General features: G+C 42.3%; 3 protein-coding genes across 5 annotated transcripts in view; 1 reads left to right on the top strand and 2 right to left on the bottom strand.

The window, feature by feature from the left end:
• Positions 1–2552: 2552 nt before the first annotated feature.
• Positions 2553–6159, bottom strand: LOC105933724 (protein FAM217A). Of its 3 annotated transcripts, none has more exons than XM_012873389.3 (4): positions 5968–6159; positions 5675–5768; positions 4614–4678; positions 2553–4538 (listed from the first exon to the last, which is right to left on the bottom strand). In XM_012873389.3, exons 1-4 carry the CDS (start codon positions 6078–6080, stop codon positions 3248–3250), a joined length of 1563 nt encoding a protein of 520 aa, XP_012728843.3. In that variant the 5' UTR covers positions 6081–6159; the 3' UTR covers positions 2553–3247. The 3 variants fall into 3 exon arrangements, with proteins under 3 accessions (XP_012728843.3, XP_021177622.2, XP_036008028.1); XM_021321947.2 differs by having other exon boundaries at positions 5924–6008; XM_036152135.1 differs by lacking the exons at positions 5675–5768; positions 5968–6159 and adding an exon at positions 5080–5656.
• An 8577-nt stretch (positions 6160–14736) lies between these two features.
• On the top strand, positions 14737–19779 carry LOC105933701 (zinc finger protein 271). The gene is made up of 2 exons (XM_012873364.3): positions 14737–15028; positions 17994–19779. Exons 1-2 carry the CDS (start codon positions 14803–14805, stop codon positions 18908–18910), a joined length of 1143 nt encoding a protein of 380 aa, XP_012728818.2. The 5' UTR covers positions 14737–14802; the 3' UTR covers positions 18911–19779.
• Positions 19780–20778: 999 nt separating this feature from the next.
• aldh1l1 (aldehyde dehydrogenase 1 family, member L1) overlaps positions 20779–22233 on the bottom strand; it is a 53773-nt gene continuing 52318 nt past the window's right edge. Inside the window, exons 21-23 of the mRNA XM_012873377.3 lie at positions 21681–21786; positions 21379–21578; positions 20779–21197 (exon numbers count right to left, since the gene is read on the bottom strand). Coding sequence (XP_012728831.2) covers positions 21142–21197; positions 21379–21578; positions 21681–21786 — 362 coding nt within the window. The 3' untranslated portion in view covers positions 20779–21141. The remainder of the gene's footprint in view (positions 21198–21378; positions 21579–21680; positions 21787–22233) is intronic.

Here is a 22233-nt window from a genome sequence, read left to right as displayed (position 1 = left end):
TTGCATGTATATTCATGCACTGACTACTAAATGATGTATATTCTACTATATTTTACTGATTGTAATAATTTAATGAATCACTTTTATTTAATTATTATTTTATTATTTGTTTGGTGGAGCATATGACTAAAAGTGGCCCAGCAGCAGACTGTGTATTGTTTTAGAACCAGCTTGGACCTCATGGTGTTGGGTGTCCCCAGCTGTTCTCTAACAAACCTCCTAGACCAGGTTTAGTCAGATTACATTACACACAACTCCACTCTAGTTACTAATCTAAGGACAGTTGTCTGCACTGGAGTTTATTTTTGGGGGTTGGGGTAAAGTGGGCCGGGAAAAAAAGCTCAACATACCATATATTTTTACTTGCAAAACATTTTGCAAGGGAAAATTTTCCACCTCACAGTTATGCTTGACAACTAACTATATGACTATCACTCTGCTTATGCCCTGTGGTGTCCATTCTACACGTGTAGTGGGAGCGCTGACCTAGTGGCTAATTAATGTAGCGTCCTGGATAGGGCAAACGGTGCCAGAGCAAGACCCTTGGCCACAGATTGCTCTCTGTGGGCCATTGAGCGTTGGTAGCACCCTGCTCCCTCAGGGCTGGGTTCAATGCAGACAAATTTCACCTCTGTGGGACTAGAAAGGATTTTTTTTTGTTGCCTCTAGATAAACTGATAAACATATCCATCATGGGTTTCCATGTGTGCTAGTGTTGATATCATTTTGTGAAGAATTGCACTCAGTTGCACATTTTTTGTTGTTGCATGTATTTAATAATTCTGACAGATTAAAAAAAATTGTCCACTTCACTCATATCACCTTTAACACTGGAGAATTGTAAACCTTTTCATTTAAACATGGTGTTTAAAAAGCATGGTGTACAACACTCACAAAAACCTGTAAAACCTTATGAACAGTACGTCTTGTAATGTTACAATCAAAAACTTTGTTTTATTTTTTTAGACTTTCACATGGCAGACCAACACAAAGTTCTGCATAACTGTGAAGTGGAAGGAAAATGACACATTGCTTAAAAAATTGAAAAATGTTGTGTGCACTTGGATTCAGACCTCTCTGATATCCCCAAATAAATGAATTGAATGCAATCGACTACTCTTAACTGTGTAATGGAATGTGAGAGTACAGCCATATTCAATAAATTTTAACATTATTTAAAAGTTCATTTATTCTAAAGTTCATTCATGTAACTCGCTTTACTAAATGAGACACATTAGAGACATTAGTTACACAGACTGGTGTTTTCAAGCCTTTAATTCTGTTAACTTTGATATTTTTATTTTGCTTACAGCTATAAAAAACACAATATTTAGGATCAGAATATCATATCAGACCATCAAAAGAAACATTTTAAGAAAGAAATGTGCGCTTAATGAAAAGTATAGTTAATACCAGTCAATAAGTTATTTTTAAAAGGTGCTTTCAATCTGACAGATTAAAAAAAAAAAAGGGATTCAATTTTGCTTCTGGCCTCAGAGCGTTGCTAGAGAACATTCAAGAACAACCAGCAACCAAGGAACCCAGATCTTGTACCGCTCCAGCTTCAACCGTTTGTGTCCGAACTAAAAACAATTCGGGCCAATCACGTTGCAGTATTGTGGTTTAAGGCGGGACATGCTGGTGTGACAAAAGCCCAAAGCCAAACCAACATAAACATGGCAGCGCAGGAAGACACGCAGCTGCTGCTATTACATTTGTTTTGTAAGAATCCACAATTTCTTTGATAGTAGAAAAGCAAGAAGCGCCTTGACTAGCTTACCTTCTTGTGGTTTCTCATGATGCGTGCTGCTTACGTTTTAATTTGATACCGTGATTGGCTAAAACCAACTTTTGGTAGGTGAGCACTAGGTGTCGCTTTGCCCAATCAGCTCAGAGAGTTCTGCTGAATATCCAACCTTTCCCCAAATGGATCATCATCATGCTGTGGGGACACTTTTCAAGCAAAGACAGGAAGCTGTTCAGAGTTGATGGTGAGATGGATGGAGCCAAACCCAGGGTGAGCCTGGAAGAAATCCTGTTAGAGGCAGCAGAGGTTCACCTTCCAGCAGACATTAGTCTGTTTTTGCAGAACAATAACCTGTTGTTAATATTATAGTTTTTAAAATGTGTCAACGTGGAAAAATGGCAGTTGTTAGGAACTCATTGTTATAAATGTAAAAGAAATTCTGGGTAATCCTGAGAGCAACTGCTTCATTGCTCTGAGAGAGAATAAAAGCTACATTTTAAAAAATGTAGCTTTTATGATAAAATGTTTTATAATAAACACTAAATTTATTACAAAATCCATCCATCCATCGATTTTGTAGCATGTCTATCCCTTGTGGGGTTGTGAGGGGTGCTGGTTCCTATCTCCAGCTGTCAATGGGCGAGAGGCGGGGTTCACCCTGGACAGGTCACCAGTCCATGGCAGGGTTATTACAAAATGTTTCTTTTATTATAAAATGTCTCATTCTTCAAAGGCAGAAGCAACAGAAAAAGTATGAAAACCACTGGTTTAGATTAAAGCATGTCTTTGAGTTGAGAATGTCCTAGTCAAACTTCAGACATAAATCAAGTTTTAAAAATCAATGTTCCCAGAAGCTCTCCATCCAGTCTGGCTGAGATTCAGCTATTTGACAATTCCAAGGGCCCCTGACTGACAGGGGCCCCAAAAAGAAAATGTACATCTTTATATGAGCTTTTGGAATGATTTAGAATTTTTTGTCATGGGGCCAAAAATTCCTGGTAGCACCTCTGCTGGCAAATAGCAAGGGGCAAATATTCAATCTGTATCTCTTTAAAGCTGATAGAGACCTGCAGACTCGTGGGGTTGAATCCAAATAAGACTTTTTTCTGTGTAAAAAAAATTAAAACCCTGTATAACTTTCCCTCTACAACACAGCTCGAAGAAAGAATCCCTGCTTTGTGTTGGTCTACCACAAAAATGTCAATAAAATACACTGAAGCTTCTGTGTGTAATGTGGCAAAAATATAAAACAGTTGAAGGGTATGAACCCGTTTGTAAGGCAGTGTAGCTGACTGACTGAGATCCTGGGCGTTTTAGAGGTGCATTCCTGTGCGCTGTGACAAACGTTGCTGTAAACACTGATGATGTCGCAGCGTATCTGAGAGGAACGATGGGTTTGTATCGACGGCAAAGATGCTTCATGAACTCCTGTCTAGAAACTGAAATGACACATGAGGTCTTTGAGTGATGTGAGTGCCTGACCACACACTCAGCTTGCTGTTATGTAACAAAGCCAACCTGTTTGGCTCTGACGGGCCTCTGGACAGGGGAATATCCAGAGCCAGGTAAATGATCTAGAATTGCAGTGACGGCATCGGGCTTGATCTCTTGTTCGGTGCAGTTCACTGCTCTGCCCCGCTCAGCTCTTCCTTTCCTGCATGGGGAACTGCTCCAGCCCTTTTCTGATCCATTCTGTTGCCTCTCTCCTCCTCCTCTCCCCTGCTCAGAGCCGCTCCTCTTCCTGAGAACTCCCACTGTACGGTCTGACCCGTTTCCCCTCTCAGCCCAGTTACAGCCCCTGGCAGAGGAATGGGACCTCCCTGAAGCACCTTGGATGGGATGGCGGATGTTTCCTGAAGCCTGCATCCTTCTTAAGTAGCTGTTAGTCCTTGTGGGGCTGACGGACGTCTGATTTCTGAGCGTCCTGTCTGTGGAGTGGACCCGGCTCTCGCTGTAGCTCCTTCTAGGGAATGGCCTGGCGCCTCTGTTGCAATGCAGCATGGGACTCAGCCTGGACTGATGACTGTGGCTGTGGATGGAGCGGTTACATGTGGAACTGCAGATCCGGCAGAGAGCGCAGGCACATGCGGACAGCAGGGCCGAGTGACAGGCCAGCGACGGCAGGAAGGTGAGGGGGAAGGCACGCTGGCACTGGAGGATGCATTTGGGAGAACTGAGGCGTGATGGGGCAGCAGCAGTCGACCTCTGACAGCTGGATATCAATCCTGACGCCTCCTGCGTCCCATGATCCACCAGGACGGTCTGGATCTGGTACCACTCCAGCTGCAGCAACCTCTCCAGGTACCTCTCCAAAGCCCCCACAGGCCTGGGCCGAGGGGCCCCTACGCCCTCCGTGTTGTAGAACACAGCCAGCTGACTGAGGCTCCATGAATTAAACGGTGGAGGGAGAAAGTCTGAGAAGTCAAACTGTGCGTGGTTCCGTCCTCTGTCTCTCAGGCTGTGGGAGCCGGGCTCTTCATCCTCGATGACCTCGGGCCTCAGCTCAAGGTGTGAGGCGACTGGACAGGAGGACAGGGGAAGTCTTTCTGAATCAGACAAGTCTGTGTCACTGTCCTGCTGAGGGGGGCTGCTCAGCTCTCCTCCCTCCTGCTTGGCTGAGAGCTCCCCCTGCTGGTCAGGACTGGAATGAGGCAGGCTGTGACAGAGGGGAGCTGTTCTGTGTCTGTGCTGGTGTTTTCTGTGGACACAGTGCTCAGCAGCTGATGACACCTTTATCTTCATGCTGTCTTCTTCAGGGGCCACTGGATGAGACACGGAGGCTCCCTGAGCACTGCAGGAGAAAGGAAGTTGTGTCACCTTATCAAACACAGCTGGATGACACAATGCAGTGAAGCTATCGTCTTACCTGGGCAGTGAAGCACTGCATTTGGTCGAAGACGTGTTGGACTTGTGTTTTCTTCTTTGTGGTCTCTGTGGATATACAGTTAAGCCTGACATTATTGATACCATTATTACATTCTTGATGATTAGGTTTGATCTAAAAATCAACCAACATCTTTCTTCTGACAAGATGTGATATTATGAAGAGGCCCGGCTAGAATCCTGGCTTGAATCTGCAAGTATCTACGGAGGCAGATAAAGATTAATTGATAAATAAGAATATTTCATTCATTCAGATCTAGGATGGGTTATTTTAGTGTTCCCTTTATTTTTCTGAGCAGTTTGTGTGTGTGTGTGTGTGGGGGGGGGGGGGGGGGGGGGGGTAGCTGGTCAATGGGTGAGACGCAGACAGGTCACCAGTCCCCCTCAGGCAACAGAAACAGCCATGGATGCACACCTACAGGTAAATTAGAGTGGCCAAATTACCCAACACCTGAAAGGTAGAATGGTGAAAGGAAGCAGGAGTTCCCAGAGAAAATCCAGCCGTACACAAGAAGAGCACACAGACTCCACACAAACATGGACCTCCAGGTTTACTTGCACCAAAAGAAAAACCCAAATGTCAGAACTGATTTGTAATCTAATTAGCATATTTTTATTTAGCTTTCTACATGAGAAGTTAGCAGGGATATTAAAGTGTCTGTCTGCTACATCTTTAGCGTGTTTTTTTTTTTTTTTTAATTCTGCCAGTTAATGATCAACAATTTCAACCTTTTGTATTAAATTGGTGCCAGTGGTCATGGGGCGAGAGGCAGGGTACACCCTGGACACCTGACCTGTCTATCACCTGTTCTATTTACAAGGACATTCAGCAGGAAGGGAAAATACATAGTATCCCGTATGACAGCAGATATTTTGGAGAAAAGTTCTAGGATGTTTGTAAAGTATAGCCTACTACCAACAAGACTATTTCAAGCAAAAGAATACTCCACTGAAACATTTTATAAAAACAACTCATCAGTGTTTGGTTTTCCTATAAATATACAGCTTTATGTATATCTAATTGATTCTAACCCACTAACCCACCTTCTCATGGTTGTTTTCCTGACTCTGGGTCGCACACTGCGGAGGAAGACCCTTCCTCAGTGACTGCCGCCTTCCCATTTTAGTCCTTAAAATCCTACAGTGGGAGACAGAAGAAATCATCATTACACTAAAACACATGCAGAAAAAATAAACATGGCCGTCATCCGTGTTTTTAATTCCCCTTATCCGGTCTGTACATTCAGAGCCAGCTCCCAGTGGGCGTGAGCTGGAGATGCGGAGAGGACGCGCCTGCTTTCTGCTGCTCAGCGTCACTAAGGATGTTAGGAACCCACCCAGCCACAGTCGGCCTGCTGCTGCTTCCTGGAGCCTTCCTCCATTCCCTGTCACCGATGGAGACCCTCTCCCCGCTCCGCTGAGCGACCCTCTCCTGCAGGATGCTGCCCATCCCCGCTCTCGGAAGGGGTCCCAGATTCACCGAGCGCAGCCTTTTGTTAGTAACGAGCCATTCAGCTGCTGTCCAGTAGAGGGCGCCGTGGCGCTGCTCAACATCATCTCAAATAGAGAGACGCAATCAGCTTCTGCTTCTCTGCCAAGGGGAAATAATTCTATTTTTGAAACAAATATATTTTGTTGTGTATTTTCTGATTTGCTGTAGAAAGAAAACACACCGACATGCAGTGCTGTACATGCACATCTTAATATTCGATTCAATTCAATTCAATTCAATTCAATTTTATTCATATAGCACCAAATCATGAAACATGTCATCTCAAGGCACTTTACAAAGTCAAGTTCAATCATATTATACAGATTGGGTCAGATTATACAGATTGGTCAAAAATGTCCTATATAAGGAAACCAGTTGATTGCATCAAAGTCCCGACAAGCAGCATTCACTCCTGGGGAAGCGTAGAGCCACAGGGAGAGTCGTCTGCATTGTACATGGCTTTGCAGCAATCCCTCATACTGAGCAAGCATGAAGCGACAGTGGAAAGAAAAACTCCCCATTAACAGGAAGGAAAACCTCCAGCAGAACCGGGCTCAGTATGAACGGTCATCTGCCTCGACCGACTGGGAGTTAGAGAAGACAGAACAGAGACACAACAAGAGAAACAAAAAAGCACAGAAGCACACATTGATCCAGTAATCTGTTCTACATTAGATGGTAGTAGCGGGTGAGCCGTCTTCTCTGGATGATGTCACAGTTAACAGAACGCCAGACCAGGTGTACCTACTATGAAGAAAAAGAAAGAGAACAAAAAGTTAAAAGCTGAAATGACGACATGTAATACATTAGAATCATTTAAAAGCTCCTTTTTAACAATTCATTAGAAAAAAGAACAACTCAGATATTTAATGACCAATCACAGAGAAAAATTACATATGCGTTTAATGTATTCATTTCTGGTTATTTTGACAGTTTCAGCTTCTGGCTAATGAAAACACCAAATTCAGTTTTTCCAGAAAATTAGAATATTAGATCATACAATTGAAACATTTTCCATGACATTATGTCCATGAAGTGTACAGCATTTGCAGTGAGTATTTGGTTGGAGCTCCTTTTGCAGGTAATAATGCATTAAAGCAGCGTGGCATGAAGGATTTCATATGTTGATGTGTTCAGGAAGCTCAGGTTTACAATAGCAACTTTCAGTTCATCTCATCTTGTTTATATAAGCAGCTCATAATTTTGATGTGCGTTTTAGGTTTGTTGGCCAAACATTCAAAGTGATCAAAGTATTGATACATTAGCAGCGTGATCAGGTATCAAGTCCTGCTGGAAAATAAAATCAGCATCTCCAAAAAGCTTGTCAGTAGAGTAGCGGATGACAGGGCTCCATCCCTGACTCCCACTGGACATTGCTCCTCTCCACTCTTCCTCCAGATTGTTGATATCCAAGTGAAACACAAACTTTACTTTTATCTGAGAAAAAGATTTTGGGCCAGTGAAAGTCAGATTCTTTAGCCCAGTTTACAGAACGACTGACACCTCTGTGGTCTGTAGTTCAGGTTTAACACAGTCACTGCAACAGCTGCAGTCAGTGTCCTGGATTTGTTGGTGGTTCTTAAAGTGCTGCCTCCAACTTCATTCAACACCTTGTGAATTTTCCCAAAACTCTTGAATGGGCTTTGCTTCAAAATAATGTAACATTCCTGCATGATAAATCCTTTTTGTGTAATACATTTCCAAGAAACTAGATAATGGGCATTGATTAGCTGTAAGTCTTTCTCAAAACTAAGAGATGCAGTAATCTGTGTTATAGAAGCTGGTAGTAGAAACCTGAGTAGTCTTTTCAGAAAAGGAGGCCTAAATGTTTAATTTTCTGGGCTGCATGGTGGAGCTAGTATAACTCGGACATTTTCTGGGCTCTTCTTTGCACAGACCTGTGCATGGATTTTCTCCCTTTCATGTCTGGACTGTCCTTGGCTTCAAAAATCCAGAAACATAAGATTCTCTAAAGTGCTTTGAGCAGGGCCGTGCAGAGACCACTGAAGGTGCTCAAAGTAAAAAAGGCACATTTGACTGGATTCTAGTGCTGAATGTTTAACATAACTTTTACAGTTCAATGTACAATGATGTGTTACAAAATAGTTAACAGAGTTATACAATAGATTAAAATCTAGGGAAAATGATAAAACACAACACCATGCATATGTTTATTCAATATTTTATTACAATCACAATTTCCCTCTGCAAGAGTCCTTTGACTATAAGGAGTTATAGAGATGTTTCAACCTGCAGGGGAGCAAAATATGTCAATTAGAAACCAGGACCATCGAAGATATTTTATTTTTTCATAATTACACAGCTAAAAGTACAAACAGAGTGGGCACAATACAACCTTATAGTTTACTGTAATAAAGACTATAACTATAAATAAAGCAGCCCAGATGTTCTGGACTTACAGTTGAGGTGAAGACGGCCAGTTCAGAACAGCACAGATGGATCAACTTTAACAGCAAACTGCAAACAACAGAACGAAAAGGACGTTACCCTAAGTTAGCCGTCACCATGAGAAAACATGAAGCCAAACTCACCCCTGAACTTTAGCTTAAACCTCTTCTATTTGTGTGTGTGTGTGTGTGTGTGTGTGTGTGTGTGTGTGTGTGTGTGTGTGTGTGTGTGTGTGTGTGTGTGTGTGTGTTTTATTAGTACATATGTACATTTGTTTTTTCTCTCTTCTTTTTTCTTCCCAGTCTATGGTGTCTTCTTTTCTGTCTCATCCTCCCTGTAACTCTGTGTATTTTGCTAACTCTGACTCTCGTCCTCCTTTTCTCTGTGCTCCCTGTGTTCTCTACTGCAGCTTTGTGTCTTTTCTAATCTGCTTATCAAGCTCCTCATCTGACTCATCCCTTTACTTCTGTCCATCTAGGAGCAGGACGTTGCAGTTGTTCTGCATTTAACTATAGTACATCCTAACATAATTAACAACTTGTAAACTGACTACTTTCTACTTAGGCCCAGTACCAAACAGCTGTATTCTGACTAGAAAAACTTTGTTTTTACCTGCTGAAATCTTTCTAACCCAGCTGGTTAACATCCCTTGTCTCCCGCTCCCTTTGGCTGCTCCTTATTTTTTAATAATAATAATAATTAATAATAATAGACCTTTATTGATCTCACAATGGAGAAATTCACTTCTGCTTTTAACCCATCCCCTAGGGGAGCAGTGGGCTGCCATGTGCAGCGCCTGGGGAGCAGTCTGGGGTTAAGGGTCTTGCTCAGGGACCCAGAGTGCAGGCAGTGGGGATCGAACCGGGTACTTGCATCCTTCTCTGAGTGCAAGCCGAGTGGTTCTGTCTCCCACAGAATCACTCGGCCACGACCCCGTGAGGCCGAGTGGTTCTGTGGGAGACATTCTTTGGGAGGCATCTTTCACCTTAAAAATATTATGCATGGTAATCTAAAAACATTTATTTTAATATATTCTCATTATATTTAAATAAAAAGTATAAGTATTTTTGTTTTAGATTCTGGGGCATGTTTTTTTACTAATCACACAGGACAGGTTTTGCTCTGATTTGTCAATTCATAATTTATCTATCCCGGATTAAAATCTATGCAGAAAAAGGTTTCATTTTAAATTCCAAGTTTATGTTTTTTTAATTTTCAGTTACATTCAAAGTTCATTTTGAATTGTGAGATAGAGTCTGGAGTCTCCTTCACACATGATCTCTAAATCCTGAAAATCTGAAATCCTTGCCATGTTTTCCTTCTATACCACTCGGCACTGAAAGAGCGATTTTGTCTTCCCAGCTTGAACCGTGTTGGAATCCTCTGGTTGATGAGGTCCTAAACGCAGGGATAACAACACTAGATGTATGCACACTGTCTGACAGAACGTAAATGTAATGTGTGAAATTCCAGTATTTTAATTGGATGATTTGAGTTTCAGATCATACCTTATACCTTATTTTAACTAATGTTGATGGGTCGGCAGGCTGCAGAGTGTCGCAGTGGGTAGCGCTGTTGCCATGTAGCAAGAAGGTCCTGGGTTCTGCATGGAGTTTGCATGTTCTCCCTGTGCATGCGTGGGTTCTCTCTGGGTACTCCAGCTTCCAGCTTCCTCCCACAGTACAAAAACATGACTGTTAGGTTAATTGGTCTCTCTAAATTGTCCTTAGGTGTGAGTGTGTGTGTGAATAGTTTGTCCTGTCTGTCTCTGTGTTGCCCTGCGACAGACTGGCGACCTGTCCAGGGTGAACCCCGCCTCTCACCTATTGACAGCTGGAGATAGGCACCAGCAGACGTGTTAGAAAATGAATAGATAGATGATGGGCCAGCCCAGTGGCCCCAATATCAGGGCACCTTAAGCAGATTTACGGTAGCCTACAGACCTTGTCAGTTTTTTGGCACAGATTTAGCCCAAGATCTATTTTTTTTTTACAACATAATCTTACTGGGAATAACTTCTTTATAAATATTACTCTAAAAGAATGATAATCCTATTCCACATAATATTTTGAGAGCATAGAGCTCAACAGCGACATCTGGTGGAGCCAGGCTCCACTGGCCCCAAAAGCAGAGACACCACAGGAGATTATCAAAAGTTTTCATCGGGATTGTTGATCCTTTTCTTACTGGAGGAGGGCTGTAAACTGGAAAAGACTAAAATCCTTACTAGGATGAGTTTTGGCCAGGTGTTTACCTTTCCCGGAGAAGACTCTGAGTTTTGAACTTGAATCTCAGACAGTGGTGGCGAGTCAACCCATGCAGTGCGAATCCTAGGAGTGCTATCAGGACAATGCACAATCCCATCTCCACCATAAACTCCCTGCTACATCAAGGCTGCAGTAAGGATTGGGATTTTTTTTCCTGAATCGATTGAAGTGTGTACTTTTCTGACACACATAGTTGATGGACATTTGAAGCATTTACTAAACTAAGGAACTACTGCTGTGGAAAATTTAATTGATGTATGTAACTCTGATCATATCTTGTCTAGATGCACCTGCATAACATTCCTGTGTGAAAGAAGCTCACATCTTACAGAATGAATTATAGTGTTCTGTTCAACCAAGGACAGAGATAAGAGTTGTGTTGGATAAGAACTGGATCATACCAGCTGTGTGCATTCAAACGTTTTATGTCTTTGAATAAAATTGCAAAGACAAAGATGCATCTCTCTCTAATTAATGAGTACTGTAGTGTCTTCTTACTGAATTTGATAAAGATTTTAATCCACCACATTTCAAAGACAATATTATTTACAAGTGTGTGGCACCCAACACGCGTAGTTGATGGACATTTAAAGCATTTGCTTAGCTAAAGAACCTTGGAAGCACTGTTCAATTAATGTTTGCAAGTTATATTGATTTTATGTGAAAGTTTAGTTATAAAAGGGTAATTGTAAAGACAATCTGAAGCATCATTTTTGATCAAAAAAAGTGCATTGGGTGAATTGTGTGAACTTAAAGTGAGTTTAATCATAAAATGAAGCTAACAGCATCACATTTATTACCCAGAATCAGTCGGTCTCTCTGGTACAGCACTCAGCTGGTTTAAATCCTACTTAAAGGACAGGGACTTTTTGTGTCAGTAGGTAACTTTACATCAGAGATGATAAAAATCACATGTGGGGTTCCCCAAAGGGGTTCTCTCCTATATTCAATATCTACATGCTCCATCTAGCTCAGATCATGAAAAAACAACATCAGTTATCATAACTATGCAGATGACATGCAACTCGGGTGACTATGAACCAGTTCAAGCACTGAGTAAATGCCTAGAAGAAATCAATGCGTGGTCTCCAATTGAATAAAAACAAAACAAAAGTAATAATATTTGGACCAATAGAGGAGAGATCAAAAGTTAGCACACAGCTTCAGCTGCTTCAGCTAGAAACCACTGATCAGGCCTGAAATCTGGGTGTAGTGATGGACTCAGACCTGAACCTCCAAAAGCATCTAAAGACAGTTACAAGGTCGGGTTTCTATCACCTGAGGAACATTTCCAGGATTAAAGGACTAATGTCTCAGCAGGATCTGGAAAAACTAATTCATGCGTTTATCCAGTGGTCCCCAATCCTGGTCCTCGAGGGCCGGTGTCCCTGCGGGTTTTACATGTGTCCCTGATCCAACACACCTGACTTACTTCCCCAGTGTGCTGTCAAGTTCTCCAGAGTCCTCCTAATGACCTCATTATTTGACTCAGGTGTGTTGAAGCAGAGTAACAAATAAAAGTTGCAGGACACCGGCCCTCGAGGACAAGGATTGGGGACCACTGCTTTTATCCTTAGTCGAATTGATTACTGCAACGGTGTTTTCACAGGCCTGCCTAAAAAGTGGATCAGACAGCTGCAGCTGATCCAGAACGCTGCTGCCCGCGTCCTCACTAAGACTAAGAAAGTAGAGCACATAACCCCAGTTCTAAAGTCCTTACACTGGCTCCCTGTATCTCAGAGAATAGACTTTAAAATACTTCTGTTAGTCTATAAATCCCTGAATGGCTTAGCACCTAAATACATCACAGACTTGTTATCAGTGTATAAACCCTCCAGACCATTCAGGTCTTCTGGCTCCAGCCTACTCTGCATACCTAGAACCAGAACCAAATATGGAGAAGCAGCATTTAGTTCCAATTATCTGGAACAAACTTCCAGAAAACTTTAAAAGTGCTGAAAGCCTTTTAAATCAAGAATAAAAAACATTTTTTTTAGGATTGCCTTTGACTGTTCTAGTTAAACTTTTAACTGAAACATCATTAGTTTAAGTTTTTAAAATCATTAATATTTGCTTTTAGTTTACATTTTCCCATGTTTTTTTCTATATTTTATTCCAACTTGCTTTTATTCTGTTTTTATTTTTCCTGTTTTAATTATGTAAAGCACTTAGCATTGTCCTTGTACTTAAATGTGCTAAGCCGTGTGAAAGAGGGGTTGAAATATAGAGTTCACAGTAAAGAAAATACAAGATACCATTACAAAGGGAATTCAATTAAAACTATATAATCGAGATTTAGAAAGAGCTAGGAGTACAACATTTTTAGAATTAAGGTTTGATGAAAAGTTAAAGTGGAACATTAAAAAACAAAAACATTATATATAAATGTAAAAGAGTTTTAAATATGAAGTGTCTTGGTGGGAAATGATTGCGGAGCAGATTGAGTTGCTCTAAAAAGTATTTACGTGGGTATGATTAAGTCAAATATAGATTATGGGAGCTAGTATATGGATCAGCAGCAACATATCTGGAACAATTAGACAACACTCAACATTTTGTGTTACGATTATGTACAGGAGCATTCAAAACACCAACAGAAGCTCTTAAAGTGGAGATGGGAGAAATGCCTTTGGAATTAAGAAAAAGTCAATTGGCAATAAATTATTGGATAAATCTACAGAGCAGTGAACCAGATCATCCAACATTAGAGATACCAAAACCATGCTGGGAAAAAGAGAAAAGGGAGTCGAGACGTTTTGGCTGGAAAATCAGTAAGAAGTTTGAAGAAATACAAATAAGCAATGAAACAATAAGTCTAATAGCACCATTAACACTGATTCCGCCATGGATTTTACCACTTATGTCAAAAGCCTAAGCAGCAAAAGATTCAGTTCATATCACAGGAATATAAAAAAAATACAAGTAAAACAAACCAATAACGGATTGTCTGTGTATGAAGAAGAATTGTTAGCCATTTTATTAGCAGTTCACTGGACAGTGGAACTAAAATACGGAGTCCTTACTTGATAATAAAACCATTAAAAGCATTGGTGTGTTCAGACCAGACATTTTAAAAGAAATACAGCAGTCATTGTTCAGGATTCAGATGATGGGATTATCAGTTATTTTTTAATGGGTACCAGCACACATAGCACATAGTTGAGGGAAACAACAGCAGTTAAAATGGCAAAAAGGGCAACAACTGGGGAAATTAATTTTAGAGTTAGTACAAGCAAATCAGAGGCGAGAAGTATAGTTAAACAAAAATGAAGGAAAAGTGGCAAAAAAAAATGGAATGAAAGGAAAAAGGGAAGGCGGTATTATAAGATTAAAAAAAGAGTATGATAAGTTAGAACAGGTAGGAGAAACAGAAGAGGCAAGGCAAATTTATTTGTATAGCACATTTCAGTACAGAGACAATGCAAAGTGTTTTACATGATTAAAATACAGGAAAATAAAAGCAAGTGGGAATAAAATGTAGAAAAAAATTTAACATGGGAGAATAGAAACTAAAAGAAAACATTAAAAACAAAAGAGGATTTATAAGATTAAAGTTTGGCCACACAGGACTTGATGATAGATTAGTTGTAATAAATAAACACGATACACGATACAGTGTTTTGGAAAAGAGGAAACAATAGAACATGTTATATTAGAATGTGGGAAAATATGAAAAAGAATGAAGACATAATAGCAGATTCAGGAAAAAAATCAAGAAATTTTTTATTCAACAAACATCTTGCAAAAAGCTTCAGAAATTAAAATTATCATATTTTTTTAAAACTAACGAAGTTGAATAATATCATTTTAAGGAAAGCAAGAAATCAATCAGGATTAAACGATAATCATTCTGTACCAGTAGGTGGCGGTAATGCACACCTTTTGCTTTTTGCCAACCACTAAATAAAACCCCACGAAGAAGAAGAAGAAGAAGAAGAAGAAGAAGAAGAAGAAAAAGAAGAAGGTTTGCGCGCCCTCTGCTGTTCGCTCCGGACTCTGCAGTAATGGCTGGTGTTTTTAGGCAGGCCCTGTCCCCGTCCAGGATGTCCAAGCTGCAGCAGCTGAGGGTGTTTGTCAGGGAGCGGCTGAGCGCAGCAGCGGAGGAGATTTTCGGCGCTGTGGAGAGAACCTTGCTGGAGCTGGAAAACGACGTTTACGTGTCGATGGAAGCGGTCCGAAACACCGAGCTGCTGACGTCAGCCGAGGCGCTAACAGCGATGCCAAACACAGGTAGGTTCATGATGCTGCAGTTTGACTTTCCCTTCTGCTGCCACTGCTCTCTGTTTGGGTCAACAAATAAACTGTGCTTCTATTATCTGCTGGAAGAGACGGCAGAGCTCTAAGCTTTTACGTATCAGTACAAGATCGAAACGTCCGGCTGTAAGATCAACTTTAAATAAAGCACACACGGCATGTTAAACAATAAATGTCCATGGAGAAATGAAATGAGCAAAACCACTTAATCCAAACTGCTCCTGGTGGCTCTGATCAGGTCCTGAAGGAGTCAGGTGGAACCCTGTGAAGCCACCTCCCACCTCAGGGTGCTATGTGCCCACTGACAGACGCCCTGTCAACATTTTCCCCACCTTCCATGTGAATAGGGGGTTTTCAGCTGACGTCACGCTCACGTGACTACTCAGCGCGTCCGCCATATTGGGTGGCAGTCGTTTCGCACCGTTGACCTGCATTGTATGACGCCTTAGGCAGTATTGGAAGTGAACAATGGGGAAAACGTGTTTAATGGTTGGTTGCACGGCCCGTGGAGGTGGAGATCAACGCTCTTTCTATCGCCTACCAGCCGTAATAGTGAATCAGTGTGGAAAAAAAAAAAACAGCTGTCTGAACAACGCTGTCACCTATGGCTGACACGGATATCCAGGTCCGATTTGGACGGTGTTAAGCTGGAATACGCCAGAGTCTGCGGTGCTCACTTTGTCACAGGTAATTAACTGTTAAGTATTTAAAACATATAAGAAGAATATATTAATAATAGGGCTTGGGCGTTATGACTTATTACTTTCCGCGGCTGTCGTGTTGACTGCCTCCGCCGCCTCTACTGCCTATTACTACCGCATACTGTACTCCCTCTCTCAGCCGTGTTTTAATTTGATTAATTTCACCTTAACTTGATTTCAACCACGGTAAACCGTTGCTGTATTGTGGGCTGTAACAGCGCAACACATGATCGCCATGGGAAAAACATAGAAACAGATTAATTTTCCACCGCTTTCCTGCCTGGAGGCGCAACCACTGAGAACAACTGTTAGAGATAACAAAGAGTCGTCGGCTCGCTTGGATCGCGGCTGTAAGTCGACCGAACATAACTTTCCACAGTATCCCGATGTCAATGAGAGAGTGTTCTAAACGTTTGAAACACATAGCAGCAAGTTAAAAGTACATTACATTCGCGAGTGGTTGTTAGCGCTAACGGTTAGCATGTGCTAACCCGGCTGAGCGCAGCTTACCTTTGAACGAGTTACAGAGATAAAGAGATCGTCGGCTCGCTTGGATCGCGGCTGTAAGACCGAACATAACTTTCCACAGTATCCCGATGTCAATGAGAGTGTGTTCTAAACGTTTGAAACACATAGCAGCAAGTTAAAAGTACATTACATTCGCGAGTGGTTGTTAGCGCTAACGGTTAGCATGTGCTAACCCGTCTGAGCGCAGCTTACCTTTGAACGAGTTGCTGTGTTCCCACTGTTTGCTGGCTTTATGATCTGCAGCTCCTACCGGCGCCAATACGGTAAATACAACTTAATTTTGCACTGGTCATTGTTCTGCTTAAATAATTAAAGCCGCGAGCGGCGTCGATCGGCCTTGCAGCCAAGCGCCTTCGCGCACCGCCCGCCGCCGGCGGGCGGTGCAACACATTTGCGTCGGATTGTTTACATTTTTACCATCTTATTAAAACTCACCCGTCCACGTATGATGGCGATTTCCTTGATGTACATAACCAGATGTGAACTGGTTGTGAGCCTCTAGATCCTCATTTCCTCAAGAGTGTGCAGAGGGTTTTCACCGAACACCAGGTAATGCACTATGTCGCCGTGCTCTACATTTGGCCAATCATCTGGATTACGGCTAAACAAGGCACCGTGGAGGGAATAGGGGTCCATATGGTCGATCACGGAACATTTCCTCAGATATACGTCCTTATCTGGTCGCTCTAGCGTGCTGGCGTACTTATCCATTCGCGATACGATAATACGTGTAAGACAACTAGAGATAAGGAAGTGTGCCACCCAATATGGCGGACCGGAAGTTGGCCAGTGACGTCAGTGAAAACACCCTATTATAACTCCCTCCCCCTGAAATAATGTGATTAAAAATGCCATGGAACGGGCTTCCATGAAAGTTTGGTGGAGGGTGCATTAGAGCGGGCCTAGGGGGGATTCAGCGTACCGCGACATTTTGGAGAATTTCAGGCTCCCAACTTTGATGAAAGAGTTTGGCATCCCTTGTTGTTCCAGCATGACCCTTTCACCAGTGCACTAAGCACGGTCCACAAAGACATGGATGACGTTGGTGAGGAAGAACTTTACTGGCCTGCCTAAAATCAACATCAACCTGATGGAACACCATCAGCATGGATCAAAGCAGAGACTGTGAGCCAGGCCCTCTCATGAGACTTCACTGTCTGATCTCATCAATGGAAGAAAGGTAAAAACTAAAAAAGGTGCTCCTGAACCTGACAGGAAGTCTTCTGAGGAGAACTGAAGCTGTTATCGTCAGGGCTAACCTGGCATTAGACCCTGAAGGTAGTCAGGATGTGTTCAGGTTCATAGTGAAGGCAGTCCAGCAGAAACCTTTGGCAGCATAGAGTCTGCTGTTTGCCTTTAAACTTAAACTTTGCCCTTCAGTCCTAGAAGACTCAGCAGCGACCAGCCTGTTGGTGTGTCTGCTAAAGTTGAGATGTGTCTCACTATCTTCAGAAAATGTCGACTAGAGCAGCCGAGCTTTACCTAATCAGCCACATTTATTTAGTATTTCCCTCCTGAAAGATCTGCCTTGTTTTTCTGTGCCGAGTGGTCCAGCTCACAGGAGGAACACTTCTCCTGACCGCTTCTTTTCCCATCACATAACCCCGCCATGTGAGCAGTGTCTGTGACTGTGAGGGGAAAGTATCCTGAGGGCTTTCGTACCTCCATGTTTTTTTGTTTTGTGTTTTTGAAAACGTTCTTTGTGTTTCCAGCTTCTCAGGAGCTCGGCGTGTCTGAGAAACAAGCGTCCCAGGGAGCAGCTGAGGTGCTGGTGAAGCAGATCAAGCCGGAGTTCTGGGACGGCACAGAATACTGGCCTGGTCAGGACAACGGGACGCTGCTGGATCTGTTAAATAGTGAGCCTGTTGCCTGCTTAAAGTCAGAACAGGGCACACGCACTTCCTCCTGCTTCTCCCACAACGCCAGCATCATGGAGGAAGGGATGCTTTTCCCTCACGCCTCCACGGAGCAACTGAACACTGATGGCTATGACGGATCGGACTTCTGCCAGCCAGTCTCCTCTGAGGGGGAGGCAGAGAACGATGGGAGCGCTACGGATAGGAGCGACACAAACGCAGATTCAGCTCTGATGAACTCTGAGAGGAAGGCAAAGCAAAGACAGAACAGTAAGAAAGGGATCACCTTTTTCCACTGTGGAACGTGCGGAGAATCTTTCCTCCGCAGGAGTTCTATGGTGATGCACGCTAGATCCCACGTGACGGGGTTTTCTCCCCTCTGTCCTTCAAACAGCGCAGCGTCTGCACAGAGGTCCCTGGAGGGCCACAAGGTGGACAATCTGTGCCACGTCTGTGGGAAAACCTTCACCACGGCGACCCATTTAAAGAGGCACATGATGATTCACACGGGCCAGAGGCCTCACTGCTGCAAAGAATGCGGCAAGACGTTTGCCCGGGGCGAGTGTCTGAGGATCCACATGAGGATCCACACGGTGGAGAGGCCGTACATGTGTAAAGTGTGTCCCAAGAGCTTCAGGCAGAGGAGCAACTTAGTCACGCACATGAGGATGCACACAGGGGAGAAACCTTACCACTGCAGCATCTGCTCCCAACCCTTCACCTACAAGAAGGACATGAATAAACACATGCAGAGCCACAGCCTCACCACATGAAAGCCCACTGTGCTGGAGGTGCAGCCACCAGGCCTTCCTGTCGCTGCTCTTTGACTAAATTAAAGATGTGCTGCATTAGAGATCAACCTATTTGTTTGTTTCCTGTTGTGTTTACATACAGGAGACATGTGGGAGTTTTCAGCTTTAATACATTTATTTTGACCAGCGGATTGATCGGTTCATGGCTACTGTGTAACATCCTGCTGAAGGACAGATGTAGCTCCATTGTGTTCTGATTAGACTTTGGAGAGCTTGAGGTGCCTTCCCTGGTTAAAACATCAACAACTTTTTGACTCACCTTCAGCCAATTGTTCTGTTTTCTTAAAAAATAAGTTATTGGCCCCTTTTCTATTGAAAGCTTCAGGATGTTAAACCCCAGGCTTTGGTTTTCTGGGATAAATGAAGGGCTGGGGCTTTTAATCATTTAAATATTGTGTATTTAATTGTGCAGTGCTTGGTTTTGTTGTTTAAGTTGAAGCCACCAACCTGAGGCTACCACGCTACAGACTGTTTTTGCTGTTTCATTTGTTTGCACTGTACAGTGCATGGTGACCTGGCTTTTTAAAAACCCATCAACTGTTGTTCTTTGTCAGCTTTAAAACAGAATTTTCCTCATTACCAATTTGTCATAAACCTGTTGGTTCTGACAAATACATATTAACACTAAACTGTAGTGTTTCAGTTCGATTCCCAGCAGTTCCTGCCATCATCATCATTCTTCAGTTCCTTAGTTTTCTTTTTATTATTTTCCTTTTTATCTAGTAGCCTAGTTGAACGGTACTAGTCCAGTTAGAGGGTTTGTTGACTGAAGTTGATTTTTATTTTTTATCTTGTTAATAAATTATTATATATTGGAAAGAACTTGTTCATTCTGTGTAGGTGCATGAATTCACTCTGTCATCTATTGTGCCTATACCTAATAATCAGGTGGTGCCCTGACTTTAATGTAATACATTTTATTTAATTTACAATATACAAATCACTAACTTGATTGGTAATTGCTCTTAGCATTTCTTAGGAATATTCAGTTAAATTGTACTGAGTCAGTTCTATCAAATCCTCAGACAGATTGGTCAAAGTGTTTCCTATCTAAGGAAACTTAGCAGATTCTTCAAGTCTTGACAGGTAAGCATTCACTCCTGAAAGAGCGTAGAGCCACAGGGAGAGTCGTCTGCATTGTCAATGGCTTTGCAGCAATCCCTCATACTGAGCATGGATTTAAAAAGACAGAACATAAAGTTAAAAGGTGAAAATCAACAAATAATGCAACATTGGAGAACTCAGCAGAGTGAGAGAAATAGATGTCCTCCAGCAGCCTAAGCCTATAGCAGCATAACTATAGAGGTAGCTCAGGGTAACATGAGCCACTCTGATTATAAGCTTTGTCACAAAGGAAAGTTTTAAGATTAGTCTTAAAAGTAGACGGGGTGTCTGCCTCACGGACCAAAACTGGGAGTTGGTCCCACAGGAGATGTTTTTCTTTCAATATATTTCGCTACTGGCTGAGACCTCAGGAGTCAGGGATCATGCTGTCGAATGGGTTTCCTTAGAAGCAAAAAACCTTTGAACTATTTGACTCCATTGTATTCAGACTAATATTGAATGATAAAATATTTAATTGACTTTTAATCTTTCTATATGAATTTAATATTTATAAATATAAACTACAATTTGTCTTATAAAGTGGCTTTAGGCAACATGTCTTGTGAACTGACGCCATATAGATAATCTGAATTGAATCAAACTGGATTATGCTACATCAGAGACATGCATTTGGTTTTATTTGGATATTTATATCCATCACACAAACTGAGTAAAAAAGTGAAGTATATTGACTCCAACACAATAAAAGAAAACTGCATCAGGAGTCTGTTTAACAGGTTTTATTTGTGATCAACATTTGCTGGGAATGTTACATCTCTAATGTCTCTGGTAAGCATTGTTAAAATTAATGAAGTTTGTTAAATCTAACAGATCTTGCTTCTAGACCTGCTGGGTTAAATGCACAATGATTGTTGTGTTCATATTCACAGTTTTGGACCAAATCTCTTGCAGCTTACGCAATGGCTCAGTTGGAAAGGAGTGAATGAGTTAGAAAATGTTTCCATTACTGTTATTTGTTAGCATGTTGAGGCAGAATCAGAGCTATAATCAGTGTCATTATGTCAGCATCCACACACATCCTCTGTCCTCGTGTCTTCTTGAGATACTTCTCTCTGCTGGGTGATGACTTAATACTCGATGGTCACGGCTTTTGTCTTCAGGTATTCATTGAGCGCCTCCTGACCTGTTGACAAAGAGACACAGTGAACATGTTGAACAGTCAGTTGGTTCCTTCGTCAGTTCCTCTCCTCATTTTACTGAGACCCATTTCACCCTTCCTCCTCTTCCACTGCGCATCCATTCAGGTATATCTAATTTCAGTGATTGTGGTTCTGATTGAATATAAGCAATAGGTTTTCCCTTACCCAGGTCCTTGCCAAATCCAGACTGTTTGAAGCCTCCAAAAGGCGCGGCCACATCTGTTTTATTGTAGGTGTTGACAAAGACAGTGCCGGCATTGAGCCTCTCGCTCACATACAGAGCTTTGCTGATGTCCCGTGTGAAAACGCCTGAGGCCAGCCCATACTCCGTAGCGTTAGCTCTCCTGAGGACATCATCCACCTCACTGAAGGAAGTTGGGAGAAAGTGGAGCACATTGTGACAAAAAGCACTGGGCCTACTGTGAGAGCTGATAAGGTGCACAAAGCAGCTTAGGATTTCAGCATACCCATTCTTGAACTTGGAAATGATCATGATGGGACCAAATGACTCTTCTGTAGCGATGTACATGTGGTCCTGGACATCAGTAAACACCGTGGGTTCAAAGAAGAAACCTGCAAGCAGAAAGTAAAATTCAATGAATTGCATTGAAATGACTGTTGTCATTACAGCTTTTAACTTTTTGTTCTCTCTCTTTTTCTTCATAGTAGGTACACCTGGTCTGACGTTCTGTTAACTGTGACATCATCCAGAGAAGACGGCTCACCCGCTACTACCATCTAATGTAGAACAGATTACTAGATCAATGTGTGCTTCTGTGCTTGTTTGTCTCTCTTGTTGTGTCTCTGCTCTGTCTTCTGTAACCCCAGTCGGTCGAGGCAGATGACCGTTCATACTGAGCCCGGTTCTGCTAGAGGTTTTCCGTCCCGTTAATGGGGAGTTTTTCTTTCCACTGTCACTTCATGCTTGCTCAGTATGAGGGATTGCAGCAAAGCCATGGACAATGCAGACTCTCCCTATAGCTCTATGCTTCTCCAGGAGTGAATGCTGCTTGTCGGGAC

Source organism: Fundulus heteroclitus, chromosome 20 (assembly GCF_011125445.2).
Source record: "Fundulus heteroclitus isolate FHET01 chromosome 20, MU-UCD_Fhet_4.1, whole genome shotgun sequence".
NCBI lineage: Eukaryota > Metazoa > Chordata > Actinopteri > Cyprinodontiformes > Fundulidae > Fundulus > Fundulus heteroclitus.
The sequence above is the reverse complement of the archived record's forward strand: the minus strand, read 5'-3'. Positions and strand labels throughout refer to the sequence as shown.

Excerpts from the sequence above, each read along its gene's own strand:
- LOC105933724 (XM_012873389.3), bottom strand. The coding sequence starts at position 6,080 with ATGGGCAGCATCCTGCAGGAGAGGGTCGCTCAGCGGAGCGGGGAGAGG. Across the intron at positions 5,769-5,967 it reads AGCAGGCCGACTGTGGCTGG|GATTTTAAGGACTAAAATGG; the intron begins GTGGGTTCCTAA and ends CTCCCACTGTAG. Across the intron at positions 4,679-5,674 it reads AGGAAAACAACCATGAGAAG|AGACCACAAAGAAGAAAACA; the intron begins GTGGGTTAGTGG and ends GTATATCCACAG.
- LOC105933701 (XM_012873364.3), top strand. The coding sequence starts at position 14,803 with ATGGCTGGTGTTTTTAGGCAGGCCCTGTCCCCGTCCAGGATGTCCAAG. Across the intron at positions 15,029-17,993 it reads AACAGCGATGCCAAACACAG|CTTCTCAGGAGCTCGGCGTG; the intron begins GTAGGTTCATGA and ends TTGTGTTTCCAG.